Consider the following 15,148-nt stretch of genomic DNA (forward strand, 5'->3'; position numbering starts at 1 on the left):
AAATCACACCCGTGTGAAGTGAGGGGCGCTAATATATTAAAGTCTAACTCATGTTGCTATGACAATCAGCCATGTCCTCATTTTCATGGAAATAATCAGATTTCTTTGGTAATTAAATTATTTAATTTCTGGAAAAGAAAGTTTTTGAAAACAAAAAAAGAGCTAAATGTATGAAACGGAATGAAAAGGAATATTTACTTGTGACCCAAAAATGGGTCCGTCCCGTTGCTTGGGATACAGCTCTAATTACAGTGCGTGCTACCATTGTGTGGTACCAGCCACTAATGTATCAATACTGAAACTACATTCTGTTACAAGTAAAAGAACAAAAGTAATGGCATCAAAATATAGTTGATGTAGAAAAAGTAAAAGTAAGCCTATACTCACTAATACAATTAAAATTGTTTGAAAATAGCAGATCTACAAGCTACTGTAGCTAGCCGATATACAAGCTCACAAGTTTGAGCTATTTTCAAAGTTTAAATATAGGCCTGATGAAGAGGTTAATGTATGTTTTGTAATAATAATTCAAATGTACAAAGTAACTAACTAGTAACTATAGTTTTCAAATAATTGCAGTGGAGTAAAAGTACAATTGTTCTGAGATGTAGAGGAGTAAGTTAAGTAGAAGTATTGAACATTGGAAATACTCCAGTAAAAGTACCTCACATTTTTACTTATAAGTACAGAGTAATGTAATGTAAAAGTTATTAGTTTCAAGCACTGCAGCATCACTAGCAGGCAGTGTGGTACATTTACTCAAGTAACTTATTTTTCTTGACCTTTGTGTGACAGTTAACACTCTGCAATAAACAAAACAAAAAACATGTTGTTTTCATAAGTACCTAACTAACAATGCTCATGGTCTCTCTAGGCGTCTATACACACAAGCAGGACAGCACTCTTTTTCTTTTACTTTAGAGGTGATAGCTGAGAGGCCGTCTCGGAAGCAGTAGGTCCCAGGTTCGAGCCCCGGGCCCCAGTGAGACACAACTAAAATGTCCCTGTGGGGATGCTTCAAGACAGTCGAATCGTCTCAGAGTCATCTGTGGATTGGAACAATATTGCATCCCAGTAGACCTCTCCCTGACCATCGCTGTGGAGTCAAGGACACATGATGGGCTAGTCGGCCACCTCTAATCACTGTGACACGCAATGGCTTCCCTTCGCTATGTTGGACAACAGCGGCAATGTTCTGGAGGTTCTGAAAGTTTCCCGTCTTCACAGAACCAAACTGCACGATTTCATCGCCAACTTGAAGACCAGCTTGACAGGCGGGAGAAGCTTGTGTCACAGCGTCCACTCGTGCAAAGGGAGAGGGCAGAGTAACCTCGTGATCCATAGACTCAGACTGCGCCTCGGCCTGACCATTGTTGTCACGCTTGGCTTTCTCTTGCAAGTGCAGCTTGTGCAACGCGTCTTCTATGTCTGACATGACGGCCTTGTGGTCATTCTGTAGACACGAAATGTTGTGTCTTGCTGTTCTGATCTGGTACAAGTCGATATCTGCCCGCGGGAAGCCTTCTGCGTCAACCAGGGGACCTGAAACCCCAACACCTTGACCTTCCAAGATGTCATAATAAGCTTTTATCTGATCCTCAATTTGGTCCTTCTTTTTCATAATAATTTTAACATTGTCCATAATTGTTGCTATACAGATCCTCTCTTGTGAATGGCCACGCCTTTCTGTAACAATTCCTTTCAGATATCCAAACGTCTAAAATCTAAGAAAATGTTCAGATTGATCTGCACCTTAAATAGGGCGGCTAACTAAGAGCTCTGGTCTGACACAAGTTGTGTCACACGACACACACTGTTGTCACATGCCTGCCTAAGCCTAACAATGCCGATTTTCACTGGCGTTGCATTGTTCTCTGTGACAGTGTGACCCCACCCTGTCACTGTTTGCTAAATTACATTTACATGTCTTTCAGTAGCGCGCACTGAGTATGCAAAAACAACTATAAGCAAGCAGCAAACGGATCACACACTGTCCTGTCACTTTAAGTGGGGACAGCTTAACTGGCCAGTTTGGGCCAAACCAACTCCACCTCTAGGGATGGGGAGGATTGCTTGTCGCTGAGGGACAGTGGAGTCTAAAAGGACTCTGGAAAAGGACTTTAGAAAACTAAAGACTTTGTGAGATAACAGAGCTACAAGCTCGACTGCAATATAAGTAACTGTTTTGTGACTGTTTTGAGCGACTAACATGTTGTGGATCATGTTTACCCCTCTTTTCATTTGGTCCTGTGTTGTGGGAGGAGCCAGGGGGTATATAGCTCTAGGAAATGGCCCAGTGTCAGTCAGTCTGCTGTCTGGAGCTGGTCAAAGAAGGGTGTCAGTCTCTGAGGAGGTGATGTTTTGTTTATTGCGAAAGCAGTGAACACTTACTACGAGTAAGACGTGCGAACGCGGGAAGCGAACGCACTCAGCACAAAAGGGGCCAGGTCCACAACAAACAAATCACTGGCCCCTTTTGTGCCCATATATGGAGCTGAGTGGACCTGGCCCCTTTTGTGCCCATATATGGAGCTGAGTGATTGCTGATGCAACACACTCCATATTTGGATAGCGGGACAGACACACGGACAGACAGACAGACAGACACACACACAGACATGATCTTCTAGGTCTCATAGTAAGTGCTCACTGCGTTCGCAATGAGACCTAGCAGATCATGTCTGTCTGTCTGTGTGTCCGTGTGTCCCCCCTTTGTGCCCATATATGGAGCTGAGTGATTTGTTTGTGATTGATGCAACACACTCCATATTTGGACGTATAGCTGCTTTGGGGACTCCTTATATGGTTATGGCTAAGTTAAAAACTTAACTTAAAAATAACTTAACTTAAAAAAGAATAACTTAAAAATAAATCTTAAAAAAACCCAAATATGTATGAGCTGCGTTCGCTTCCCGTGTTTGCGCGTCTTACTGGTTTGTAGAAATGCATTTTGTATCTAGATCTGTTTTATTATGATGTATATTCTAATATGTTGTATATTATATAGATGATAATGTTTGATTTGCTTTACATTAAAAAGGCCTGATTTATAAATACGTAAAGTACTTATATTATACAATAATGATTTATTTAAAATGATTGGTTTGATTTATATTATTGTATATAATATGAAGTACTTTATTTTGAATATCCTTTTTATTTTCTATACTGCGGTTTCTGTGCGGTTAGGGTTAGGAAACAGCAAGCAAGCTACAGTAACACTGTTAAACCCACCCTCCCTCAATACTTAGCCTACTACTTAGTGAACTAAATTCAAGTGGTTAATGGTACATCACTGTCAGCGCGGTTCTGTGCCAATCTGGAGGATTTCTCCGTTCCTGCTTTTTCCACAGAAATAAAATAAAATCAGTTTGGATTCATTATAAATCCAATGTTGAGTGGGCCAGAGAAACGTTTACAATGTGATGTAGGGCAGGCTATTATTATGTGCGTAGCAGACCAGACTTACATACCTTACATACTTCATACACTTCATACCTCGGAAAGGAATGGCCTTGAGGGTGTGATGTGATGTTGTGTAATTGATTTAACGAGTGTGTAATTGATTGAATGATCGCCGTGGCTGTCTGCTGTACCAGACAGAACCTGTTACTGAGTTCAGCGGTCATTATAAAAAAATAGCACAACTGAATTCAGTGATTGACCAATCAAAATCAAGCACCATCATTCAACCACGCCGTGTGTTCTATGAGAGGACTTGAGAATTATGACTTTGTTTGTACTTTGAGTTGGCGTCGGTTGGAGTTGTCCTGCATTTGTGTCGAGCTAAGAAAAAACATCCTGTGATGGATACATAGTACTGTATTAATTTTCTCCAGATTAATCACCTTTATCACTTACACAGCACTATTAAACTAAATGTTTAGGTCACTACTAATTTTGGGTTAGAGATTATGAGAGCCTTTTTATGTGTACCGGTGTTTCTGTTTTGCTGTGTCAGAAACAGCAGAGGAAACTTCTCCACTGAGGAAGGAAAGAATGAAAGAAGCGAGGTGACCACATCGCAGACAGACAGGAACTGTCTGCTCGATATGGGAGAACTGCTCATGAAGGTTGGAGCCATGGACGCCAGGCTGAAGGCAACAGTCGGAGAATAAAGGTGAGGTCAAGTCAGACATGTTTGTGAACATGCCAGGCATCTAGTTTAGAAACCACTATAACACAGTAAAACTGGGAATGCATCTGTGATTTTCAATTTAGCTATACATTATACTGTATATAGCTGAGCAACATAAGTGTTTCAGAAATCTCTTAAAATTGAGTGGTTTAGAACTGTGGTTCTCAAAAATAGGAGAGCTTGTGCATCTACATCTTGTTTTTCGGTGTATTGCATGGCACTCATCCATATTACTTGAGCAAATAAAACCGTTTGTGCAGCTTATCCAAAAAACTACACCAACCTTCAAAGATTTTAAAGGTTCATGGTGCTGTCTGTCTGTCTGTCTGTCTGTCTGTCGACACACGTTCCACACCACCGCAGGCGGTGCAGTGGTTGGTGTCAAGTCGGTCGGACCAATCGTTGTCCAGAACAAAAAGGCCTCTCCTATACAGGCATGCCCATAGGCAGACCTGAGGCAGACGGAGAACTCCATATATGGGCATAAAAGGAGATAAAAGGGGAATTTCCAAATTGCATCGTTCCAAGTAGGCCAGTGCCTTATGACGGGCACCGCTGTAGAGGCTCCAACGGGCACCGCTCTATAGTTGCCCAAATTTGGAGACATATTTCAGAGATATATGTCATCAGGGATTGACGTCATAGATGACCGGAGACACAGGCTGATCACGTTAAGTCAGAGCTTCACTTTGGAGCCACGCCATTTATGTCCCAAGATCCACCTAAGTACCATGTCACATGATAGGAGTGGTTTTGCGATGTCAAATAACACCTTATTTGGGTGCGGCTGCTGTGAAAATAAGGACATGGCTGAGACATCATGACATCAGCAGGTTGACAGGTGATATATAAGAACAGACTTTTTTGATATTTTAACCTCATTTCAGCTGAAGATTGTGGTACAGTGCTCTTATCCGCCATTAGGAACACAAGATGCAGATTTTTGTGAAAACCCTAACGGGGAAGACGGTAACCCTCGAGGTGGAGCCTTCAGATACCATTGACAATGTCAAGGCCAAAATCCAAGACAAAGAGGGCATCCCTCCCGATCAGCAGAGGTTGATCTTCGCCGGTAAGCAACTGGAGGACGGACGCACCCTGTCCGACTACAACATCCAGAAGGAGTCCACTCTGCACCTGGTGCTGAGACTGCGAGGCGGCGCCAAAAAGAGGAAGAAGAAGACCTTCACCACCCCCAAGAAGAACAAGCACGAGAAGAGGAAGGAGAAACTCGCCGTGCTCAAATACTACGACGTCGACCACAATGGTCTGGTCCGCCGCCTGAAGCGCGAGTGTGACGAGTGCGGCCCCGGTGTGTTCATGGCCAGCCACTTCGACAGGCAACACTGTGGAAGATGCGGGGGGGAAAAAACAGTCTGACCAAAAAAGAAAGTGTGTGCTATAGGAGTGACCAGTGCACCATGTCACAGGATGAGAGTGCATGGTTTCCACCCATAGACTAAATAATATGCAGCACTGTCACTCCCTTTGATGTCAAGAACTACTCAGTTGTTCTGTATTACTGGTGGCTTTATCTCACATGCCTTCGTCACAAAGCCAAACAAAGAGAATAAACAGTGATCAGATAAAGATAAACGGGAAACTGCCTCCCCCTGGGCCTGGCCAGCCGGGGCGCCTGATGGAGGGGAAAGGAACTGGTTGGAGTAACGTGTTCCTTCCACGCGCTATGTCCAACCAGGGAAACTCCCTGTCAGGTGTAAAGGAGCAACTTGGACACTCAGGCATGAAGGAAGCATGAGTTCAAGTCCGTTGCTCTCCCCTTGTCTCCCATATATGGGGACTATGTTGGTGGAGGGTGTGTGTAGAGCCCAGGATCACATTAGATGAATGACACAGGGGTGAAAAATGGGTTACAAAATCGTGGGATAAAAAATATATATATAAAAAAAAAAAACAATAACGGGAAACATAAAGCACATAAATGGAGTAAAATAACACATGAACAACTATTTACCTCACTGGCTGCACGTTAAATCAAAAGGAATGAAGAAAGGAAACCACGTGAACATTAAGCTACCAAGACTAGAAAGAAAAACAAATCATCAATTAATCTCATAAACAAATACAACGTGGAACTTAAATGTGGACAAATAACTTAATATATTGGTACAGAAATAAACAAACCTTAAACTGGCGACACTGCTTCAAACAAACAAACCTCCCGTCTTGTCTGTACGACAGATGGAATTGTATAGGCTACGATGCCTGTGTGAGCCGTTACCATATATGGTCATGGCACCGGACATGGCGCAGACTTCCGGAATAAATTAGACATTATTTACCCAAATAAGTTATAAAATAAGTAGGAAGACAAATTGAAAATAATGACAAAACACATAATTATGGCAGCCAAATGCACTATAAAAGGCAGTGGTTCCCAAACTTTTCAGGTCGAGACCAAAAAGAGAGATCAGACATTTGCCTGGGACACAAATTATTGAAAATAGCAGATCTACAAGACACAGCGTGTCACAAGCTTGTAGATTGGATATTTTAACTACTTCTTATATGTCTTCTATAATTTATGCAATTTCTTTGATTTTAGTTTTATATTAGGCTAAAGTAGTACATGTACATGTTTTTTTTTAAATAAACAAAACAAAAGGAAGTTCACATTGGTGCTGCATTATTTCATAGGCCAGTGGTCTACTTCAACAGGAGAACAGGAATACCAACAGGTGGATTTTTTTAAATGACTCGTATCATGAAGGCAGTTTGCAATTTACATTTCACAGACTTTCATACTAGGCTGAGGAATATATCCCACCCTTATCACATTGGCCAGTTACAGCGCCACCAACAGGTGGATATGTTGTTGTTGTTCTTGTTGTAGTAACGACCCAGCACACTCAAACTCTCACTATAACTAGAGACCTGGCTGGCTTTGCGTTGGTGCATCTATCCAAATGGTAACTGTCTGCAGTAATACTGTAGGCCTACTATTGTCAGAGTTGCTTGCTACACTACTAACTGCTGCCTATAGTATAGCCTATAGTTTAGGCCTATATCATTAATTTATTTATCTTTTCATCTCTTATAACAATAGGCCTACATTTCAACAGATATCTATGTAATATTTTTAGATATTTATGTAAACAGCTACATTTGATAAATGGTGTATTTTTTATTTCCCATCCAACATTTTTTGGGTAAAATCTTCACATTTGCATTTTGTATTTTTGCAAAAATATGCTGCTGCATGTAGGCTACTGTATATACAGTATATGTAATGTCACGGTTATATTAGCAAAAGTCTATTGTTTGCATAAATCATTCATTCTTTATTGTTTGATCTTAATCCTAGATTATTTTAAATGTTCAATAATTTATAGTTTTCCGTTTTTTCGGAGTAGTATCTGGAGCAGGGGTGGGCAACTTTGACGGTGGAGAGGGCCACTATATTTCCACACTCACTCCCTAGGGCCATATATTACTGTCGTAGCAAAAATAGCCGATCTACAAGCTCAAAACGCGTTGCACTGCGACGCGTTTTGAGCTTGTAGATCGGCTATTTTTGCTATATTCGAATTGGAATCCTGAAAATTTACACTTTAATGTAATTTCAAATGCCTTTAATTATACGTGTGTTGAGCATTGAGCTACTAATTTAGACTGAAGTAGCCTAATTAAAGCAGGTCATGTTTGCATGTTGTGGAATTGTAAACAGCTGCAACCAATATTATATCAGTATTCTGATATTAACCTGAGGGCCACATTAAGTGAAGGTGGGGGTCGCATGTGGCCCCCGGGCCGCCAGTTGCACACCTGGAGTACTGTATATCCCTATGGGATATGCAGCTTGTTGTTTCCCTGGCTGGAAGTTCTCCCCTGTTGTCTCTTACCTAGCCTCAAGTGAGAATGAACTGCCTCTTAAACAGGTAGGGCAAACCATCCTCTAATGAAGTAAGTGGTCAACAGCAATTCTACAAGTTGGAACACTGAGGACTCCTTAGCAATCTCTTCTTTAAAACAGACCCTGATTAACAGGAGTTGAGTGGGAAAGTAATTACTAGGTCCCTGTTGTATAGTGGTCAGATAGACGTTTTGCCTTTTCATATAGCTCATCGTCGCCTGCATGCTGGAGGGTCATGGGGTGCAGAGCCTCAAACATGAGAGAGGTCTCGTGCATACTAATTAATCTTTGGGACAGCTGGTTGATTATGTCCAGATTGGCATTGAAAATATTAACTCTGAAATTGCATTGGATAGTCGCTCATCTTCCCACAGCTCGTCAAAATGACGTTTCTTTCTTCTTACTCTTGTATTTTATAAGATATTCTGAGCTCCCCATTTGTCTGCAAGCGTCTTTGCCTCATCAAAAGCATTCCTGTACTCAGACAAGACCTTTATCATATTCTCCAGCAAGTTCGAGGCCTTCTGCATTTCCATGTCTTTGGTTTGGAGTAATTTAGAGACGGCATTAACACTCTCTAATATTTTTGTCTGGAGAACCACTAGAAAAATGAAACTACATTTTCCATTGCTTTCTTCAATCCCGCTCCTTCACCACGCTCATTAGAGCTATTTTTGTCAGTGCTTTCATCACGTCCACATGTCTGTAGCGTATAGCAGCAAGGGAGTCATATCTAGAAGACCAACAACGGGTAGGTCATAATCGCTTCAACGTGATGCCTGGGTGAGATGAATTGTCTGTGGAAATTATACCAGTCAGCATGGCCCACCGTTTAATGCTGTGGCTAAAATAATTATACACATTTTATACACATGGTATCCTAAAACTGTTTGAGCTCTGTGTTACGGTCCTATGTGGCCCTAGTGGTGTTTTGGTCTGTGTATAATCCACTGTTAAGTGTCCCACCAATCCAAATATGGAGTTCACATCAACATGTCATCAACATGATGTCATCAACATGACATCAGAGGGTAGCAGTCCTATGGTATCCCTCGTGCTCCTGTCTGCTGACACTCTTAAAGCACCGACACTCACGGATATAGAGGAGATGGCAGACGCTCCACCGATGGCTACGGAGGCGGTCCTTAAACAGAGCGAGGACCTCCCGGAGGACACTCCCAGGATCCGGGGCTATGACTTCAACCAGGGGGTGGACCACCGGGCTCTGCTCCGCTCCTACCTCACCACTGGCTTCCAGGCCAGCAACATGGGCTTGGCCATCGAGCAGATCAACACCATGATAGAGAAGCGTCTGGAGGAGCCGGCGGCGGCAGCGGAGGGGAGCGAGCAGACGGCGGCCTCCGGCTCCTCCCCTGCCACCCGCCAGACGGGCTGCACCATCTTCCTCGGTTACACCTCCAACCTCATCAGCTCCGGGGTCCGGGAGAGCATCCGCTACCTCGCCGAGCACAGGATGGTGGACGTGATCGTGACCACGGCCGGAGGCGTGGAGGAGGACCTGATCAAGTGCCTGGCCGACACGTTCCTCGGGGACTTCGCCTTGCCCGGCAAGGAGCTGCGCCAGAGAGGCCTCAACAGGGTGGGGAATCTCCTGGTCCCCAACGGCAATTACTGTAAGTTTGAGGACTGGCTGATGCCCATCTTGGACCAAATGGTCCTGGAACAGGATACAGAGGGCGCCCGTTGGACGCCGTCCAAGATGATCCACCGTCTGGGCAAGGAGATCAACAACCCCGACTCTGTTTACTACTGGGCCTACAGGAATGACATCCCGGTGTTCAGCCCCGCCCTGACGGACGGCTCCCTGGGAGACATGATCTACTTCCACTCCTACAGAAATCCAGGTTTGGTGTTGGACATAGTAGAAGACATCCGCAAATTGAACGGCGCAGCGGTGTTCGCCAAGCGGACGGGGATGATCATCCTGGGAGGTGGTCTGGTCAAGCACCACATAGCCAACGCCAATCTGATGAGAAACGGAGCTGATTATTCAGTGTACGTCAACACTGGTCAGGAATTCGACGGGTCCGACTCCGGGGCCAGACCTGATGAGGCCGTGTCCTGGGGCAAGATCAGAATGGACGCCAAGCCCGTGAAGGTTTATGCAGATGCTTCTATAGTCTTCCCCCTGCTGGTGGCTGAGACGTTTGCATTTCACGCAGACAAGATGACTGCCAACAAGACTAGAAATTCCACATCGCCGTTGAATGCGTCGACACAAACCAGTGGCCATTTACATCCATGTCTGTCCATGTCTGTATAGTATATACAATGTTGTGAATAAAGACTTTGAAATAATTTAATGAACAGGCCACAGTGACCCTTTGGTGACTTCTTGTGTAGGTCTAGGTCTTTTGTAGCACAGTGGTTAGTTATCTAACAAACCACTGTGGACCCTTATACGAGTCCATTTGTGCATTCTTAAGTGTTTCCAGTGAGCCAATATGCATAATATATGCAATATATTGCACCCTGACTCTGTTTGACCAGGATCGAGCCAGATTAATCTAATAAGAGAGTGGCGACACCCTTTGATCTCGCTGCTATGGGCTATAGTTCCAAACATTGGAACTATTAAATTGAGATTGGTTAATCAGCACCATGGAGAGAGGAACAATAACATTAACATTCAGCACCATGGACAGAGGAACAATAACATTAACATTCAGCACCATGGACAGAGGAACAATAACATTAACATTAGCACCATGGACAGAGGGACAATAACATTAACATTCAGCACCATGGACAGAGGGACAATAACATTAACATTCAGCACCATGGACAGAGGGACAATAACATTCAGCACCATGGACAGAGGAACAATAACATTACATTCAGCACCATGGACAGAGGAACAATAACATTAACATTCAGCACCATGGACAGAGGGACAATAACATTAACATTCAGCACCATGGACAGAGGAACAATAACATTAACATTCAGCACCATGGACAGAGGAACAATAACATTCAGCACCTTGGACAGAAGAACAATAACATTCAGCACCATGGACAGAGGAACAATAACCTTAACATTCAGCACCATGGACAGAGGAACAATAACATTCAGCACCTTGGACAGATGAACAATAACATTAACATTCAGCACCTTGGACAGAGGAACAATAACATTCAGCACCTTGGACAGAGGAACAATAACATTCAGCACCATGGACAGAGGAACAATAACATTCAGCACCATGGACAGAGGAACAAAACGTACACGCAGAGATTCCCAAACTCTTTCCTAGGGACCCCTAAATAGCTATAGCCTCTGGCTGCGGCCCCCTACTGCAAATTGGCTTAAGAAAGAATAAAGAAAATCTGAGTTTATATTATACTACAGTAATTCTAAAAGTATTTCAATGCAGCTTATAAGCAAAGGCGGTGTTGTTTTGTTAAAAATTAAGATGCTCCATCTAACACCATAAAAGGAATGCACCAAAGGGTTGTGTGCAATGAAAATAATGAGAATAACTGATCTACTTTTGTCTTGTCTTGTCTTTGTATCAAGGCACAATGATATGATATTTAATGAATGTTAGACCCGGGGAACGCTTTGTCCATATGGTGACCACATACATAGGTGAACGTCACGGACATTGCTGTTCCTTGGAGTGGTTGCACCACTCAAAAATGTAGCGTAAATACACTGGATTTAGCAGAGATGCTATTTTCCATCCGTAGTCAACGTACATTGAACACTAAACAATACTGACATAACAAGACATGAGAGGACAGCATACAAAAACACAATGCATTTCAAACACAGCAAAAAGAGAAAATAAGAAAATATTAAAACTATTTCTATTGTGGACTTACTGGACTGACAGTCATACGTGATCTGGTTGTTTTTTATCATGTCATTTTCGGAATTCAGCAATCCAGTCATAGCCTAGTCAAACACACAGATTTCATTATTTCTCTGGACAGAGGGTGCAAATTTAAAATTGTCCTACTACAAAAACAATTAACATTGAGTGACTGCAGTTTCTTCCAGCAGTGAAATATCCCTTTAACATGTGTTACATTTTATTTTATATAATAGTCCATACAGGTATATGAGAAGTATCAAAGTATCACAGCACATGTGGCTTTGAATTCAGTCAATCAGCCAAACTAACACATACATGGGGGCGTGAGGCAGTTCCATGTCTCACACGTGTACTGTACTGTACTGTACTGTACTGTATTGTCCCCTCCGCGTCTGCCACTTATATTGGCTCATGTGGCTCACTCATTATGCAATGCTCATCACAATCCTTTTTTTTATTATTGCTCTTTCTTGCACTCTTTATTCTTTGTTTGCTGTGTTTTTTTGTTGTTTTGAATGATACACTTTCTATGTTGCTGCATTGTCTGAAGGAAGCCAAACAAAACTAAGTTTTACTCTTATGTACCTGTACACAAGATGTAACAATAAAGTACAACCTTGAACCTTGAATCACAGCGCAGAAAGCGCCTGAGGACACATTCCATCCACACACAGCAGAGTTTCTTGGGGGGAAAAAGGGTCCAAATTCCAAAAGGAATACACACTTCCATGACTGAAGAGCACAGCTAAGCTAAGCTTGACAACTTATTGACATTTTTTTTCTTTTTTTGCAACATGGCCTGGGGGCAAGATTTATTTTATTATTAATAATATATATATATATTTTTTACTATACTTCATTCCAAGTACCGGTAATAAGAAACAACTTTTTCAAAGTAATAATAGTAACATGTAAGCAACTATTTAGAATAACTTGCACTGGCAAAGACCACCAGGACATTGATCCACTGGACGAGCACGTCCCACCCGGCACAAAGCGCAGTCATACGGAAGTGACGCCGGCCATGATGGTGATGAGGCAGATCAACATGACGACTGTCATGCTGGGACTGAAGCTGAACATCATTCCCACCATGTAGGCCAGGCTCAGGGTCATGACGGAGAATGGGGCAAGGTTCAATTCTCGCTTGCGGCAGCTGAGGATGAACACAGCTAAAAACACGGCCGAGGCCACGTAATTACCTGTGGTTGTAAACAGGTTTTTGCGCATATAGTCCACGGCACCATTCTTGTCAATAGCAAGGAGGAACAGGACCATATGCTGCAGTAGGAGGACCATCAACAACTTCTTGGAGAAAAGCTGGACTCTCTTCTCCTTTTCAGCGTTGTCATAATCGTCGTCAACATCATCCTCTTCGTCAGATTCACACTCTACGTCAGAGTACCCTTCGTCGCATGAGTCATCGTAAGATGGAGGGATTTCACTGGATCCCCTGTACTGTTTGTAAGGCATCTGGGCGTAGGGGCCCTGGTAGTAGTAATTATGGAGGGGAATGGCAAAGCCTGCATGCTGGGGAGGTTGGGGAGGCCCATGCATGTTGTAGAGAGGGTTGTTCTCTCCCATGACAGGGAAACCGATCTCCTCCCGTGACGGATGGCGAGGGTCCACCACGAAGGGAACTCCCTGGGAGAAGCCAGGATGTGCGTAGGCCGGTGCCGATGGGACGGGCCCAAAGCCCCACGATGAGGAGGGCCCAGGGCCCGGCCCAGGGCTGCCTGCACCGAGCATTGATATGAAGGGCCCACTGGTGCCATACCCTAGATGACTGTAGGAGGGTGCCGATGGGAAGGCCCCACCGGTGCCTGTGCCGTTGTTGTTCATGGGTTCATGGTTAGGGTCCTTATCCTGTGACATGGTGTGCTGCTTGGCTCACTGTATGGTCTTACCACAATTTAGTCTGTTTCCCTTTTTAGATGTTTGAGGAATAGTGTTGCTGGCTGCACATAATGGACGGATCACTAGTTAGAACCGTAGCTTTTATATTCTCCAGGCTGTGCTTCATGACGATACGGTTGGGACTTGTCGTTGGTGATGTCATATACGGTATATGTCTCCATATATGACAGTAGAATATCGACATTGATCAAACTAGAAACGTGCACTATACTACTCACACAAAGCCAAGGAAAAGACCACAAAAGGTGCACTGTGTGTGTGTGTGTGTGTGTGTGTGTGTGTGTGTGTGTGTGTGTGTGAGAATGTACTATAATGTACTATAATGCACAATCTATTTAAAGCGCTTTGGATAAAACATATTGTTCCCTGTTATAGTCGGGGATCCACAGGCCCAAAAGCTCTTGAAAATGGGTTGAACCTGTGATGTCATGCTATACTTTTTTTGTGTGTTTTTTCTATTAATTTGGTCATTAAGGTCCATAGAATAAGAGGGCTGCTCTGCCGGAAACATCGGAAAACATCGCCAAGTTATGGCCATTTTAGTATAATGAAGCCTTTTTTGCCCATTTTCGCCTATTGTAAAAAACTAGGTTTCTTTTCTTAAAGTGCTCAGTAGGTTGTGTAGGCTGTCAATAAATTATTCCCAGATACACAGAACACATATGTGAACAACACCAAGTCCAGAAATACACTCACAAAGCCTTTCCAAATGATTTATAGCCATTTTTGGTACCAAAAATTCATCAGTTTTTTTGCATTTTTCCCAATACTTTCATCTTTACAACTTTGCCATGGGTTATGACATCAGCCAAACAACTGTACCCCCACAAAATAAAAGTGTAACACAACAAATTCAAAACAACACAAGTATATATTTTTTTATTATAAAATAAACAGATGTGCACAGCTGATTCTTTATGTTAGTTGAAATATCACACCTAGTGTGAAGTGAGCTGTGCTATTTATGAATACTAATATATATTGTCTCTGTTGTGATCATAGTGATGCAATTGCTATCCTTGATCTTGATTGGCGTACATACATGCTAAACGTCCCATGACGCTTGGAGCTATACTCCTTCCAGAAGCACAGCTCAAAAAAGGAAATTAAACATTGTCTGAATAAAATAATGTCTAATATCACGAAAATGAAAATTATCAGGAAAATGAAAACGACTAACTAATCAACTCACTCACTGTCACTGTCTTCGAGTGTGAGTTCAACTCGTGAACATCTTTTGGGGTCCCCAGTGCAGAGACAGGCAATGACATACTTGACACCGGCTCTTGCACAGGAGCATCCTCTGGCACACTTGCTTTTCTTGCAGTGGCAATATTTGGTGCGCTTGTATTGTGCAGGTTTTGCATCCTTCAGCATC

The 15,148-nt window shown here is 42.9% G+C and overlaps 3 protein-coding genes across 3 annotated transcripts; 2 read left to right on the forward strand and 1 right to left on the reverse strand.

The window, feature by feature from the left end:
- Positions 1 to 1,042: 1,042 nt before the first annotated feature.
- Positions 1,043 to 1,642, reverse strand: LOC308325125 (26S proteasome non-ATPase regulatory subunit 9-like; the record flags this gene model as incomplete). Its single annotated transcript, XM_080777534.1, has 1 exon — positions 1,043 to 1,642. The coding sequence occupies one exon, from the start codon at positions 1,640 to 1,642 to the stop codon at positions 1,043 to 1,045; it is 600 nt and encodes a 199-aa protein (XP_080633660.1).
- A 3,429-nt stretch (positions 1,643 to 5,071) lies between these two features.
- On the forward strand, positions 5,072 to 5,518 carry LOC308326217 (ubiquitin-ribosomal protein eS31 fusion protein-like; the record flags this gene model as incomplete). Its single annotated transcript, XM_080779025.1, has 1 exon — positions 5,072 to 5,518. The coding sequence occupies one exon, from the start codon at positions 5,072 to 5,074 to the stop codon at positions 5,516 to 5,518; it is 447 nt and encodes a 148-aa protein (XP_080635151.1).
- A 3,602-nt stretch (positions 5,519 to 9,120) lies between these two features.
- LOC308326218 (deoxyhypusine synthase-like) lies at positions 9,121 to 10,296 on the forward strand (the record flags this gene model as incomplete). Its single annotated transcript, XM_080779026.1, has 1 exon — positions 9,121 to 10,296. The coding sequence occupies one exon, from the start codon at positions 9,121 to 9,123 to the stop codon at positions 10,294 to 10,296; it is 1,176 nt and encodes a 391-aa protein (XP_080635152.1).
- Positions 10,297 to 15,148: the final 4,852 nt, after the last annotated feature.

Source organism: Protomyctophum bolini (assembly GCF_963924005.1).
Source record: "Protomyctophum bolini genome assembly, chromosome: 12".
NCBI classification, from domain to species: Eukaryota; Metazoa; Chordata; class Actinopteri; order Myctophiformes; family Myctophidae; genus Protomyctophum; species Protomyctophum bolini.